This window comes from Mauremys reevesii, linkage group 1 (genome assembly GCF_016161935.1).
Source record: "Mauremys reevesii isolate NIE-2019 linkage group 1, ASM1616193v1, whole genome shotgun sequence".
Lineage (NCBI taxonomy): Eukaryota > Metazoa > Chordata > Testudines > Geoemydidae > Mauremys > Mauremys reevesii.
Genome location: NC_052623.1, coordinates 121,655,602 through 121,671,973, shown reverse-complemented (window position 1 = coordinate 121,671,973; position 16,372 = coordinate 121,655,602). Strand labels below are relative to the sequence as shown.

The following is a 16,372-nucleotide window of genomic DNA, read 5'->3' as shown; positions in this document are numbered from 1 at the left end:
CATAATACCAGTTGCTAAGCCATAGGAAAGGTATTATTAGCTTGAAGATGTTGTGCCATGGGGAGAAAAAGATGCCAGATCTGTGGAAGTAGGCAGGAATTAACAACACTTTCCCTCCCCCCCCCCAAAATGTATTATGTTCTTATACCCTGCATTCCTTGACTAGCATACACCTTCTTATCCCTGTCTCCATTTGCCGTGGGAGATATAGATCCATATGCCTATTTTCTACCATTTGCAGAAGCAGCTATCCTGTCCCATGTTTCCATGACTCCAAATCCCATCCTTAATTGAGACTCATCTCTTCTTCCTTAACTCAATGGTTTACTGTGACTCCTAAATCCTAACTTTTTCTCCTAAAACACATAAATCCTACTCCTTGAACCCAACAATTCCTTGCACTCAATTACTGTTCCCAAAACATCCTCTTTGTCCCTTATTTCACCTTGCCCTAATCTGTCTACATACTGTACATTAAACTGCCTAGACATGCAAGAAAAGTAATTAACTTGGACGTGTTTCGGGATCCCTTGTATGAAATACATTAAACAAAAAGAAATTGTATAAATATAGTAAACAACTTTAATCCATGAGCTGAATCTTCTTAACACCCAGCTGGTTTATTCAAAATTGGTGAAATATTAGTTTATCTAATATAAATATCAAAAGGGTGTGACTTGTTTATAGTTTGCAGCATGTTTTAAAATACAGGCACTTAGGCTATGTCTACACTATGAGCTAGGGGTGTGATTTTGAGTTGCATCAACATACTCGCACTCACTCTCATTGAGCAAGTGCACTAAAAACAGTTGTGTGGCTGCAGTAGCATGGGCAGCGGCGGCATGGGCTATCTGCCCCAAGTACATACCCATGGGGTCCAGGCAGGTTTGTATTCTGGGTGGCTAGTTCATGCTGCTGCTCACTGCTGTCTGTGCTATTGAGGCTACACTACTATTTTTAGTGCTCTAGCTCAGTGTTTCTCAGCCTTTTTGATACCAGGGACAGGCTTGCTGCCTTTCTAAACTGTGTCAGGGAGATCTCAGGAACTGACGCTGGTCCATAGAGCGGATGTTGAGAAAAACTGCTCCAGCTCAGTGGTTTTCAACCTTTTCCATGTGCAGACCCCTAAAAAATTTCAAATGGAAGTGCAGACCCCTTTGGAAATCTTAGACATAGTCTATGGACCCTAGGGTGTCTGCAGATGACAGGTTGAAAACCACTGTTCTAGCTCAATAAGAGTTAGCATGACTATGTCTGAACTGGGAATCACACCCCTAGCTCCAAGTGTAGATGTAGCTAAACTAATGAGAAATGAAAAGCAATGAGATCAACCTTTTCACACCTGGGCACCTAAAGTTATGCACCTAAATTCATGTACCAACATGTAAGTGGCCTGGGTTCTAGAAGTACTGGGCACCTGCAAATCCCATTGACTTCAATGGCAGATGAAGGAGCTGAGCACCTTTGGAAAATCAGACCATTTTTATTTTTGGTGCTAGATATAGATTTAGGACCCTTACTTTGGACACCCAGGTTTGAAGATTTTGACCTGAGTCTTTAATACAGAATTCTTTTTTATTTAAAAAACAGACATCCAAAAATATTTCCGCATTAAATCAAGCTAATAAATCAAGAGCAGTGTAGCACATTTCCACTAAATACAGTAGTTAAAACAAACAATCTGGCATGAAACAAGCACATCTGGTATTCCATTTACAGTACTTTAGATTATTTTGATAACCTCTACACATACTTTAAAAAGTAATAGCGTAATATTACTTGAATAAATCAGTCTTGGTATTAAACATTCTACAGATTACATCTGAATTCAGTAGCTCATACCTGATCATTCTCTTCTTCATCACTACTTAACTTGAGGTCATCTTCTAGCATTCTGGAGAAAAAATAATAGAAAAAGTATATTTTAATTACCCAAATAATTAGACATGAAGTATTATATTTGTTGCCAACTAGCTTGTTAACTCGTTGCTGACTATTAATACTTGAGGAAACTAACTGATTACTACAGTAGCAATGGATTTTGAGAAGATTATGGTAATTAGAAGCATTACATGACAGATTTTAAATGCTATAAATGAACATTTTTGATGCTGGCAGGTGTGCATTCCCCAACAGAGGAAAAGATTACTCCATTAGGGTTAGAACTTACAAAGAGCTTTCTAGTAGATATTTATACTGGCAGTGTTGTGACATCAAATAAGACCGAAAGGCCATTTTTTTGCTCAATTACAGGCTTGAAGCAATGCTGACTTATTGATCGAAATAATTAAAACAATACTATAATGCCACAACGCTCAGAAGAATTTGTCTGTATCATTTGAAAATAGACAAGAACTCACCTTTTCTAATGGGGATTTCACCCCTTTTCCCCAAACCACCACCAAAATATTTAAATTTGTGTGCAAAAAAAGGAGCTTGTTTTCAACCTCTTAGAATTTTATTGCAACCTAGAGTTAAATAACTAGTAGTTAAAGGAATTTAGGAGGTGTGAAGACTTTCCCCACTATTTGAAAGGTCTCCAGTGAAGGGATCCTACTCTTTAAAAAAAAAAGTGTCTAATAATAGTCATGGGAAAAGTAGCAAATTTTTCTTGTAGTCTGGGAAAAGTGAATCTGTAATTTAGTCTTGACTCCAAAAGGAAGTTTGGTGAACAATTTAAATGCATTCTATGATGTGGGTGGTCCCCAGAATGTAAATATTTAAAGGAAACGTATGTAATCATCTCAAACCACCTCCTTGTACTTGTGCCTAATCTCATGAGGTGGCTGAAAAACCTAATTCTTAAATGGATAACAGGGTGTATGTTTCACAAGATCACACAGCAGGCAAAGGAACACCATATCCAAAAGGAATACACAACCTAGCCACCCTTCTATAAGACTTACAGCTACTGGCACCACTAGCAGTTTACCACTGCAGCTACAGAACAAAGAGCATCTCATTGCTGGAGAAATACCTTGGTTTCAGCTTCCAGGTTAATCCATGCTCTTTATAAGGTTGGGAAAGCTGATGCTACCTCCAACTGCAGTAGTGGAAAGTTGGACTGTAAAGGGTAACTCCTACTATCCCACAGTCTAATTAACCCTGTTGCTGTTTTTTCTGGATTTACTGCTACTTATTCAAAGCTTCTTTCTCTGTGGTAGAGAGTCAAACTGAAGTGCCAGCTTCAGCAAAATCTGGCTGCAAACTGAGGCCATGTCTACCCTACAGTTTCTTGACAAAATAGTAGACGTGTATACGCTGCAATGCTCCTCCCGCTGATTTAACTCTCTTGCTACACCAACAGAATAAAACCACCTGGACAAGGGCCATACAGTTTTTTGCGATGAAGTTAGAATGAGGCAGTGCCAGTGTAGACACTGTGTTGCTTACAGCACCCTAAATGGCCTCTAGGAGGTGTCCCACAATGCCCATCATGACCGCTCTGGTCACCACTTTGAATTCCACTGCTCTGCAGCCAGGTACACAGGCATGCGATCCTCCCCCATTTAAAGCCCCGGGAATGTTTGAAATTCCACTTCCTGTTTTCTCAGCGTGGACAGCTCACATAGCATCTTCCCATGGCAGCTCTCCACACAAATGCACTGTGTACACCAGAGTTGGTGGATCTCCTGGGTCTGTGGGGAGAGGAGGTTGTGCAGTCGTAGCTCTGCTCCAGCCATAGGAATTTCGATACTTACGGGCAGATTGCTCCTGGCATGGAGCTGAATGTGCTTGAGAGGGACATGCAGCAGTGCTGTGCCAAGATCAAGGAGCTGAGGCAGGCATATGAGAAGGTAAGGGAGGCCAATTGTCAATCTGGTGTGTTGCCAAAGACATGCCGCTTTTACAAGGAGCTGCACACCATCCCTGGTCATAGGCACCAACTTCCCCTCTGCCTGGTGGGTGCGCGATACCCCCTGTTCCTGGCCCCACCCCTGCCCTGCCTCTTCCTGCCCCTGCACCACCCTCACACCATCCCCATTCCACTCCTTCCCCAAAGTCCCCACCCCCTGCCTTTTCCCACCCCAGCCCCACCCCCATTCCACTTCCATAACCCGCCCCTGCCCTGCTTTTTCTCTGCCTCCTCCCCTAGCGCCGCATCCCTGCTCCTCCCCCTCCCTCCCGGAAAGTCCTAAGTGCCGCCAAACAGCTGTTAGATGGTAGAAAGAACTGGGAGGGAGAGGGAGGAGTGGGGACGCGGCGTGCTTGGGTGGGGGGAGGAGAAGGAGGCGAGGAGGGGGGAGCGTGGCTGCTGGTGGTGTGGCGCCCCCACTGATTTTTGCCCATGGGTGCTCCAGCCCCAGAGCACCCACGGAGTTGGCACCTATGTCCTCTGTGGCAACCCCACCTCCACTGCCAAGAGCCCCATGGATACTCCATGGGTACTGGAGGCAACGGCCAGTGGAGTGAACCCTGAGGACAAAGTGGATGAGGAACTGGAGTTGGGGGAGGATGGAGGACAGGTGACAGGGTTGTCTGGTGGCATGGCATGTTTTAATCTCTGGAGGGATTTAACCAGTCCCACACTCTGGCTCTGGCATGCTGGATGCAGGAAAAGGGAGCTCCAGTAAGTACTCATTGTGCTTTGATATTGCAGGGAGAAATAAGGTAGAGCTATTTTTGTTTCCAGGGTAAAAGAGGGATAGAAATAACCAACAGTAGCACTCTATGCATCTGTTTCTCATGTCCCTGTGTAGCTAGAGGGGGGGAGAGGGAGAAGGCGTGTGGAAGAGTTTGTTGATGCACACCGGGATGTCCCAGGAATCCTCCATACTGATCTCTAGGAAACTTTTGTGGAAGTACTCTGCAATCCTTTGCTGCAGATTCCTTGGGAGGGCTGCCTTGTTCCTTGGAGAGGGAGAAGGCGTGGAAGAGTTTGTTGATGCACACCGGGATGTCTCAGGAATCCTCCATACTGATCTCTAGGAAACTTTTGTGGAAGTACTCTGCAATCCTTTGCTGCAGATTCCTTGGGAGGGCTGCCTTGTTCCTTCCCCTGCGGAAGGAAACTTTGCTGTGCCAATCAGCAGTTATGTCTGCAGGCACCAAAGCAGCACACAGGTGAGCAGCATATGGACTTGGTCTGCAGCTGCACTCATGCAGGAGCATCCTCAGTTACCCTCAGGAGCGAGATATCAGCTTCTATTACCCCAACTGTGGAAAACAGTGCCAGTATTCAGAATAGTGTCCCTAAGCATTTGTAATGATTAGTGATCCCCCTGTTAACCTCCCCACACCCATTGTTCCATCTTACCCCCTCCCCCTTGTGTCCAACTCACCATGGTTAGGGCTGTCAATGTGCTGTGTGCTTGCCAAGGGAAAGTGAGAAAGCGGTGTATGTAATTTGTAGAATCAAGGCGGTGCATGCACTCACAATAGTGCCTCTGTCAATTGTTTCTATATCTTTTGGAGATGTGGCCTTGAGAGTCTCCTCCTGCACGCCGGCTGAGGAGCTCCATTGGATAAGGAGACGTACCAGGGGGAGTAAGGAAGACATGTTCAGGGAAGTGCTACAATCGTCTGATGCTGCTGATAGCCTCTCTCCAAGCTCTCTGCTCGTTATCAGTGAAAAACTGCGAATGAATAGCCAGAATAGGAAACAGGGGAAGGAGCAGATGATACAGCTTCTCGAGGAGCAAATGGACATGCTGAGGTCCCTGATTGCAGGCAGAACACATCTGTGCTCACTTCCCTCTGCAGCCCATTCAGAACTGCCTTCCATTCCCTCCCCAAAGCCCCCACCACATTCCTCGCATGTTCCTGGCCCACCACAGTACCCCAGGCACTCCACCCTCAGAGGCATGTTTCACAATGACAGCTGGACATACACCCAGCTATGACAGCCTCATTAAAAAGTACTCTTCATTGTAATGTCCCTTCTAGGTAATAGAAATGTTTGTATAGTTGTTCAATAAAAATGAACTTATGGAAAGAAAACAAATCTTTATTGGTCTCCTACACATGATGGTTGCTTCTGAAATTCATACACAGTGGCAATAGTAGCATTTGCAGACACTTAATGCACACTCAGTGATTATTACAAGGGTCATACTACAGTGCAGGAAAGCAATGCCTGGCTCAATGCAGTATAGATAAGGCTGCGAGTTTGTCACGGATTCCGTGACTTTCCGTGACTTCTGCAGCAGACGGTGCGCCTGGTTCAGGGGCAGCTCAGGCAGCCCCTGAACCAGATGCACCAGACGCTGGTGGGGCAGTTCCCCTCCCAGCAGCAGAGCTTGGGTGTGGGAGGGGGCAGGGGATTGAGGCAGGGGAGGCGGTGAGGCGAGCTCTGGGCGGGCTTATCTGGGGGGTTCCCCGGAAGCGGCAACATCCCCCTCGCTCAGCTGCTAGGCAGAGGTGTGGCCAGGCAGCTCTGCATGCTGCCTTCACCCAGGGCACTGCCCCTGCAGCTCCCAGCAGGGGTCCCATGCCACATACCGCTGCCTGCCTCCCTACCCCAGCGCCTGGGCCACCCTCCCCCAGCACCCGCGGGGGCCCTGGGCAGCCCCCTCCTCCCAGGTTTCAGTCATGAGTATTTTTAGTAAAATTCACGAACAGGTCACGGGCCGTGAATTTTTGTTTACTGCCCGTGACCTGTCCGTGACCTTTACTAAAAATACCCATAACTAAAAGGCAGCCTTAATTATAGAAAGACACATTACTGGGGCTCACTGTCAAAATGCTCCTTCAAAGCCTCCCTGATTCAAATAGCACCCCCATTGAATTCCTCTAATAACCCTTGTGTCTGGCTGCTCATAAGCAGCCACCAGCCGATACACCTCAAGGCTCCACCCCTGCGGAAACTTTCCCCCCTTACGTTCACAAATGTTATGCAGAGCACAGCAGGCTGCTATGACCATGGGAATATTTTCCTCACTGAGGTCTAACCTGCCAAAAAGGCAGCACCAGTGACCCTTTAATCTGCCAAAGGCACATTCCACAGTCATTTTGCATCTGCTGAGCCTGTTGTTAAAGTGCTCCATGCTGCTGTCAAGGTTTCCGATGTAAGGGCTTCATGAGTCACAGGAGCAAGGGGTAGGCAGGGTCTCCCAGGATCACACTTGGCATTTCCACATTCCCAATTACAATCTTTTGGTCTGGAAAGAAAGTCCCTGCATGTAGATTTCTACACAGGCCAGTGTTCCTGAAGAGGTGTGTGTCATGAATCTTTGCTGACCATCCCGCATTGATGTTGATGAAATGACCCCAGTGCTTGCAATACCAAAGAAAAGTAGACCTTTCTGTTGATATATTCCATTGCAAGGTGGTCTGGGGCCAAAATTGGGATGTGTGTGCCATTTATCGCCCCGCCGCAACTAGGGAATCCCATTGCTGCAAACACTATTTCCCACACATTGCCCAGAGTCATGGTCCGTCATAACAGGAGACAATTAATGGCCCTGCACACTTGCATCACTGCAACCCCCACGGTGGACTTTCCAACTCCAAATTGATTCACGACTGATTGGTTGCAGTCTGGAGTTGCCAGCTTCCACACAGCAATTGCCGCTCGATTCTCCACTCTGAGGGCAGCTCTCGTTTTGGTGTCCTTGCACTAGAGGGTGTGGGCAAGTTCCAAATACAGTTCCAGGAAGGTGGCTTTGCACATCCAAAAGTTCTGCAGACACTACTCGTCATCCCAGAGCCGCATCACGATGCAATCCCACCACTCAGTGCTTGTTTCCCGAGCTCAGTACAGACGGTCCACTGTGTGCAGCTGCTCTGTGAATGCCACCATCCATCTTGAATTGTTACTTTCCAAGGCACACAGCAGGGCAAACAACACGGTGTCATTATCAGATTTGCAGCTCATGAAATATTGCAAGATCAACTCCACTGTATTCATAATGCTCATCACAAGATTGGAGACCAATGCAGGATCCATGCTTTCAGCCAGAGATGAAAAGTGGCGTGATATATAGTAGGAAGCCCATGGAATGATGGGACAAAGAAAACTGCATCATGGGATACTGAGCCCACCATGATGCGCTGCAATCCCTGCCCAGAGTACCCAGTGGCAAAGGGTGGCAAGTTGCATAGTGAGATAGCTTCCCATGGTGCACTGCTCTCTCTGTCGATGCAAGAGCACCAACTGTGGACGTGCTCCACCATCACAAGGTCCGTTGTGTGGTCTTGAACAAGTGGTTTAATTACAGTGGTGGAGGATTGTCGACGTAACTTAAATCAACTTAACCTTGGAGTGTAGACATAACCTCAGACATCCCAAGGATAGATGCTGTATAAGAACTCAGAATAAATAAAGAGACATGAGTGGCTCCCACTTAAATCAGTGAGAGCTTAATGTGTATACTTTCTTGTTGTATAACCACTCTTCAGTAAAGCCTAGACAGAAATGATAACAGCCAAAATACGAACAGTATAATAGTGATTCCCCAAAGTGCTGTATCTAACATCAGCAATACATGGAGAAGGAACAATCATAAACACTTTAGCAAAAATATTTGCTATCAGTTGATAAATATGTTAACTGATATTTTCTATTTAACGGTATCCCTTAGAACAAAATATCTGGAGTCTGAAATCAAGTTAACAAAGATAATATATTAAAACATGGTATTCTGATGAAATATGCATTTTAAAATACTTAATCAGAATAATATATTTGTTTAATATGTGGGCAAGTGTAATATTTATGTCATTAACTAATCATTTTCTTGATTTTAAGAGCTTAGGCAAATTATTTGATAGTTAAGTACATTGTCACTTACTAACCTTAACTGTTTCCTTAAATGAAGTTATATTATAATATAAACTACCAATGTTTATTATAAAGTAACAACATGTTGTTAATATAAAAACTATAGATGATGAGCATCACACCCCTGTGTGTGTGTGTTTGTGTGTGTTAATATTTGTGTGTATGACTCTTATTTGTGTGTACTGCAGTTTTTACAAGAGTATGTGTGGGGTCAAGATAAAATACAGGAGATATATGTGGGAATAATTTTATATATGTTTAATGTAACACAAAAATAACAACACTGACTTATCAAGAATACTTTGTATGTTTTCTCCATTTTTCCAAGCCTTTTTCTGTTTGTCTTTTTAGGATTTTCGCCCTTCAGGGCAGACACTGTGTCTGCCTATAAGTCTCTACAGCTCTCTGCACATTTTGGGTGCTACTGTAATATAAATAGACAATCAAGTAACATTAGTGATAGGAAAAAACCTTCCTCCACCTGCAGCTTGCTAGAAAACTCTGTCTTTTATTCCTAGAGGAGGATCTGGCCACAGTGGTGCAGCCACCCCCCACCCCGAACCCCTGCCTCCTGACTGGATTACTGTAATTCACCAAATATGAAGTTGAATCAGTGGAAATGCTCCAGCTTATATAAAATGTGGTTGTTTGCCTAGTGAAGAGGATAAGCTATTGTGAGCAGTTAATCTCTGTGCTTCAATCTCTCCACTGGTTCCCAATTTACTTCCATTATCATTTCAAAGCCTTGGTCCTGATCTTCAAAGCCACGATCCAATCAGGCCCCAGTGTCATCAGTTACTGTATCTCCATCCACGACCAATACTAGACCGCTTCATTTTTCTTGGACCTTGCAGCTTTCAAACCCAAGGATGTAGTGGAAGAGCCAGAGACGACACATGTGAAGTTGAGGAGCTTCAGTTGTGGCATTAGATTCCATAGAAGCTCAGATCAACCCAGAGTCTGAACATGCTTCAAGATCCTTCTCTTTGACAAAACATTTCCACTGTACCTGGCATGATGATAATTTAAAAAAAAATCCCCAGGGAGAGCTTCCTTTAAGCAGGGAGGGCAGAAGACAAGAAAAATACATGAAGTCCAAAAGGGACCTTGCCATTGTGTATTTAATTTATCTGAAAAGTCCTCAGGTATAGATTCAGCAAAGAATGTGCGTAAGTTCATCCTTATTTAGCAAAACACATAAAATCATGCCTCTGTCCATCCTTACTCAGAATGGTACTTAAGTATTTGCTTAGCGCTTTGATGAATTATTATGGTGAGGGGCAAGAGAGATGGGGGGGGGAGAAATAATAGCAGTACAAGCATAGACATTTCAACCATGTCTATAATTACAAAATCTATTTTCCACCACGCCATTTTCAGTATACACGACATATAGTCCAGTTAGTGATATCACTACTCACATGCCCAGTTGAAGAGACAAGTAAAATAAAACTTTGCGAATGAAGATCAGAAAAAGAAAGTGGTGAACAAAGTGGTTCTCTGGGAAATATAATTTATAGATTTTACACCTGAGGTTCATCTGTGATAAAGCAGTTAGGTTTGAGCACTTAATTATAAATCCGTAGTGGAATCTGTGCTAGATCATTGAGAACTGCAAGGCTTAAAAGACTCAAGTTAGAGTTTTGCATACTCTGTAATTAAACAATATATCCATTCCTTTTTCTGCAATGAATAACAACAGGTGCAGATATAATTAAATGGAACGAGTAAGGGTTCTGGATATTGAAAAATGCCCAGTCAACCAGCTGCTTCATTTCTACAGTAGTCAGTCAAGTGGTTTCAACTGTGGGTGCCTGTATCACTCAGATGCTATGGTGAGGGAGGGGGACATAGAAGGACTTAGATATAATGAGAAATAGAAACAAAGTGAGTGGAATTATAATAGCTTTCTGAGGGATTTGGACAATCAATTTCCATTAATTTCAACGGGACTTGGATGTCCAAATGTCTAAGGTAGTTTTAAAACTCACTCAGAGTGTATTATCTTTTGTTATTTGAGGGCTGTTTTCTGAGTCACTATCACAGGATGGGAAAGTTCTTTTGTTAACGCAGCCTGTTAGCATGTGTTCGAACCCTGCAGAGAGATGCTGAATAATTCCTGCTGATTCTCTATGGCAGGAGTATCTTATTAACTCCACTATGAACATGAAGTAGGTGGGAGTTGTTCTTGATCAAAAGGAACTGGGGTCTATGACAGAGAGATCTCTGCAAGGAAACCCTAGGGGTAACCAAACTTAAGGAAAAAGTTTAGGCTGAAGTTTACAGCTTTGCTGCTGCTTTTGGAAACTTCAGTAAGAGATTACGTTTGGACTGAATACAGGGCTCACTGCAGGGTAGGAACTCCTTTGGTTTATAGTCTCATCTGTTTTGTCTCTGGCTTTGTGAGAAATTTAAGGATTCATGTTCAGTCCTTTGAATGATCTAGATCAGTTTGAGGTTACTAGTGGGCCTGGTTCTGCATTCAGTTGAACTTTGATACAATTCCACTGTGCTTCACTTTGTTACTCCTGGTGATGTAAATTGGCATAGATAAGAGAACCAGAGCCAACAGATTTATTTTAAATTCAATTCTGAGGTATTCCCAATTTCTTAACTTAACCTCCCTCCCCAAATCCACTCACTGTTTATTGAAGAGTTAAATGTTCAGAATTATTGGGGTTGTTTTGACTAAACAAGCTACTTTTTGGTTTGTACACAAAAAGACAAGAGAACTGACCCTGATAATTATGAGTATAGCTTATGAGATGAGGGCAATTCTTCGTGTCCTTTTGCCGAATTAGGCCAAAACTGAAGAAATTCTTTTTCCAGCATGTGCGCTGTCGGTATTTTCAAGCCTAAGGCTCAAATATCTTTTGAAACTGGAAAGGGAAAGTATTGCTACATCTCATTTAAATTATTAGCTCTATTACTTCAGCAGAGAAGCATGAGAATAATTTGCACAGTTTATCGCACAAGTGTATTATATATTGCAACAATCACAAGCAACAATTTGTTTTAAAATATGATGCAGAAATTATCGCTTTTGTAATCACCGGTGAAAATGTTAATCATTAACACATAATATCATGAAACATACTCAGTTTTATTTTAATGCAAGACAATGTCCAAGCAAGTGAATAGATGATAGTATATCCATTCGAATCGAAGCACTTCTATCGTTCATTTTCCTTATTTCTGCTCTTTATGTAGCAATGCGATAACAGTAGTGGAAAAATGCTTTTATTTCACTTGGATAATTGAAGAATACCTCAACAAAAATGCCACCTGCCTCAACTGGTGGGGGAACTTGATGGGGCAAGTGGTGAAAGGAGACAGCCCCAGAAGCAAGGGAGGGAGACACTCATTAAGGGACAGTAGGCAGCTCCTCCCCCGGGAGTCTCTGGCACCCAATGACCAGCTGGTGAGAGGGGTGTTGATAGGTCAGGATTTAACCTGGCACGGGGGCCATGTGGAGCCTTTTTTGGCTCCATTCCAGCAACCTCACCCTACCCACCTGAACTAGGAATGTGAATCCAGCCAGACGGATGCTGCAGATCTAGCCGATCGCCCATTGGGGGTCAGGAAGGAATTTTTTCTTCCCTGGACCAATTGGTAGAGGACCAAGGAGCCTTTTGCCTTCCTTGCAGCACCTTCAAGCCACAGTGGGTTAAGTAGGAATGTGCTTAGTACCTATCAGAGGTACTGGGGCGGAGCTGTTTATTCCTCGCAACTTGTGGTGGATTTCCAGTGTGGTTATAAGGATAAAATTAATGATTCCTAGGGTAAAAGACCTTGGATTTTGGTGATGGGCCTTGGGATAGGATCGAGGTCAGACCTTGTGGCCCTCGCATTCTGAGGTCCCCATTCTTTTGCACCCTGTGTTCCCCTAGCAGGGGGGAAGGTGCTAGGACTCAGAGAGAACTGAATCCCGGGGGGTAGGCTGAGGAGATCTTACCCTGAGTTATGAGTTATATGGTGTGGAGCCCTGTAATCTCTGCACTGGAACCAATTAAATGCCTGGTATCAGAGAGTATGGGTTATTGGCAGGTACTACATCTCCCCTGTGCTAAAGTTCAATAAAAGTTGCAGCCTGTCACTTAACTCCATGCATGTGTCTGTCCTCATTTTGCGGCTGTGAAGAGGAGGTGTTCAAGGTGAAAATCTGTCAACCGACTGCTCATTCAAGTTTACATTGTTATGTTTATTCAGCTGAAAAAAATCTTAATGGGCCAAATTATCCTATTCCTTTCACTGTAATACTGAAACTTTATATCTACTGTTTATTTTTTTCCAAAAATTTCATTCTCTGATACAGGGAGAAGAAAAACAACTCCAGATTGTTGGAAGAAAATCTTTACTGGAAGCACAGACATTTTATGAACTTTGGATCTGTTACCAGAAAAGTGGGAAATCTGCCCTGGCTCTGTAACTCTTACATCAGGAGGCCTTACTCATGCAAACAGTCCTGTTGATGTTAATAGGATTATTTTCACGAGTAAGCAATACTCATGTGAATTAGGGTTACAGGACTGGAACACTAATATCACAAATGTAATTTCAGCCTCTGTTTGTCATTTTAAATTAAATAAGGGGAGAAATTCACCTGGTAAAACACATGAGCGCTTCATGAGAAACAGATACATGTTTCCTTCCTTTCAGAAAAGGGACACACATATTATTGTTACCACCGTGGTTACCTATACATAACAGATGGCCAGGTACAGCTAATGCTCAACTATAACCAAAACAAGCATTTCAAAAAGGCTTGTTTGTTAACACAAAATGTAAGAATAGCTGCTTTATAGAGCAACAGTTTTTAACCAATTGGATTCTAATTGCTGAAGTTTTTCACTTTCAAATCTTAAATTACAAATTCTTAATTTAAAAAAAGTTAATTAATTTGTATTTTTTATTTTGTGCAAAACTAAAGTGATAAGACTATGGATAAGAGAAATGTAAAGAATTAGATCAGTAGGGTAATTTTCAAATTAGAGCTTTTAACAGAGCCTCTAGGATTTTGAAATGTGTTCTCTCTCAAAAATACTGTTTTAATATGAAGCTTAAACTACACAGAATAAAAAACAGCTTGTGCCTAAGTTCCATTATAAAGCCTCACATAGGAAAACCTGAATGTATAGAATACTGTCAAAGCTAATTAAAAATAGAGTGGTCAAGCCAGTAAAAGCAGGTAGGTACAGTATTAATGTACTTAATGCTGGAATGACGTATATATATATCAATGTGAGATTTAATTATGGAACGTAGAGTCTAAATGCTCAAAAAAGTGACAGTCTATAGTAACAATTAGCAATTTCAACAAAAAATAGCTGCTGTAAAAGGAAGGTTTTCTTCTCTTGGATTGAATCCATCTGAGATGTTCTACATGTGTGTTCAAAACCATTTAAACTGGCTAAATGCATTGTTAAATTCTCATCACACTGATGGCATAATTTGAAATGCAAGACAATCCTTGCAGAGTAATTCGATGGACATTTTCTCATACCAGTAGAACTTGAAATAAAACTTCCTGAGGACAAATTGTTAGGAGCCAGCCTGATGATGGACTGTGGGCATCAAAGGCAAAAGGTGCAAAGCCACAGATTTCTTTCTCCCAAAGAAGATGAGAAGGGAAGAAAACACCACCTGTTTGGTGGACTTCACATACTCCGTAGACCTGAGACTTGGGCCAAAATTTTCAGCCTTGGGTATCTATAGATAACTAAATCTGTATTCATTTCCTAAACAAAAGTAGCCTTCTTTTCAGATGTGCTGAGCACCTGCAGTTCCCACTGAATTCAATATTGCTGCTTGCAATAGATAATGTTAAATACAGAAGGTGAATGCAGTACTTTCTTGAGCTTCATCACAATATGGTATCTTGCTCTGTACCACTACTGTTAAGCCAAATGGTCTTGAACATGTTGGCACAGAATGCAGAATCAAACTATGGTACAGAAAGAGAGAATAAATATAACCCAATCATGTGCTGAAATCTCTAATTAATTGGACGGACTGCAAGGAAAGCGATCTATTTCCACACATTACTCATTTCTCCCATCAGATTAGAGCTTGGGGAGAAGGGCACAAAATAACTCTTTAAAAATGAAAGAATTTCTTCAGAAAAACTTAAAAACGAATTAACATAAGCCCACTTCACGATCAAGGAAGCAACATAAAAACGCATATACAGAGGGAGAGAGAGAGGGAAGACTGATGAGTTACTTAAAAGAAGCTCCTTCCTAAGGACCAGCCTAAATATTCCCTTCACTCAGGAAACCTGCCAAAGTTTCAAGGCTAATCATTTAATGGGTGGCATAAGAAAACAGGTTTGGGAAGTAAAGGCTTAGAAAGAGCTGCTCAGAATTTTCCAGTTCATTTCTTGCCTCCCCACCTCCATTCATTCCATTCCTGCTGTGAGTGATTAGCAGTAGTTCTTCTAAATTTATTTTCCTGACTTTCTGAAAACGGTCTGCTGCTGTCTATTACAAAATATTACTTAATTGTTAAACATGAAAGGAAATAAGAGTGCTTGAACTGCACTGCTGCTTTATATGTCTGTTGTCAGTATGAATCTTGGGGTGTTTAAATTCTTTAGAGTCTCAGAATTTTCACTGTACGTCAGTGCACCTGCTGAAGGTGCAATATCACATTTTGGAGAGAGAGTTGTTGGTTATTTTTATTTCTGCCTCTTCTTACTATACCCTTTCGTTAAAATCATCTGTTTTCTATCCGCCTCCCACACCCATTTTTAACTCTGTACTATGGCCCAAGGCAAAACTGCCATTCCATTGCAGACAACTGCAGACATCTGTAAAACACGGACCCTCCATTTAGCAGTGTCCATACATGAGGCTGGATTAGCATTTACTCAGATCAAATTGGTTGTGTGGAGCAAATGTAACCCACTGGTGAATGCGTGTTACAGGACTCCTTCTCTGCCCGATCCGCAGAGGATACGAGTCTGTCACGGCTCCAATTAGTGAACCTTGGCTTTTAAACTCAAGCTCTAGCAGTTCAGGCGTTTGGTTCAATCTCCAGTGTGTTGGGCAGGATAGTGGCTGTTTTAGGGACATTCTGGTTTTCTTCCTGGCTCCTAAAGCACACCTCCTGGTTAGTCTTTGGACCGAGAGCCCCTTCCCCCACAGGAGGAGCACAAAGCAACGTTTTACTACAGCTACTCTTTGTATATGGAAAGAGTGTGGGATTTTGCTTTTCTCTCTTCTTCCTTCCTTTCATGTCGCCTCTATCCCTTTTATACATTCTAAAATACAAATATTCCACTGGATGCAATTGTAATAGGTTACACTTTTTAAGTTTCCATGTTGCCAAAGTATGAGGGGTGAAATGCCAGCCCCACTGAAGTTAAGGGAAATTCTGCCATTGATTTCATTATGGCCAAGATTCCATCCAGGGTAAAACAATTTAGAAACCTCTGGGAAAATTAGTCCAGCTAGCAGATATTTACACTAGATTACACTGAAACTTGTTCCAGGGATCACCCCTTGCTGGACAATCTCCTGTCTCAAAAGACTGTCCCACAGAATCCTCAAGTGCAACAAGAACAGATCTGCTCCACTATTACTAGATGACTAACTCCCTTATTATAACTTATACTACAGTAGCACCTGAGGCCCCAGATGAAAGCAGGGT

General features: G+C 42.7%; 1 protein-coding gene across 9 annotated transcripts in view; it reads right to left on the bottom strand.

The window, feature by feature from the left end:
- Positions 1–16,372, bottom strand: part of AFF3 (AF4/FMR2 family member 3) — a 561,464-nt gene that overhangs the window by 125,278 nt on the left and 419,814 nt on the right. For all 9 annotated transcript variants that reach the window (XR_005597307.1, XR_005597308.1, XM_039533253.1 and 6 more), the window contains one exon: positions 1,843–1,894. Coding sequence is in view for 7 of the 9 variants with exons in the window: in XM_039533253.1 (XP_039389187.1) it covers positions 1,843–1,894 (52 nt within the window). In the remaining 2 variants the exon portion in view is untranslated. The remainder of the gene's footprint in view (positions 1–1,842; positions 1,895–16,372) is intronic.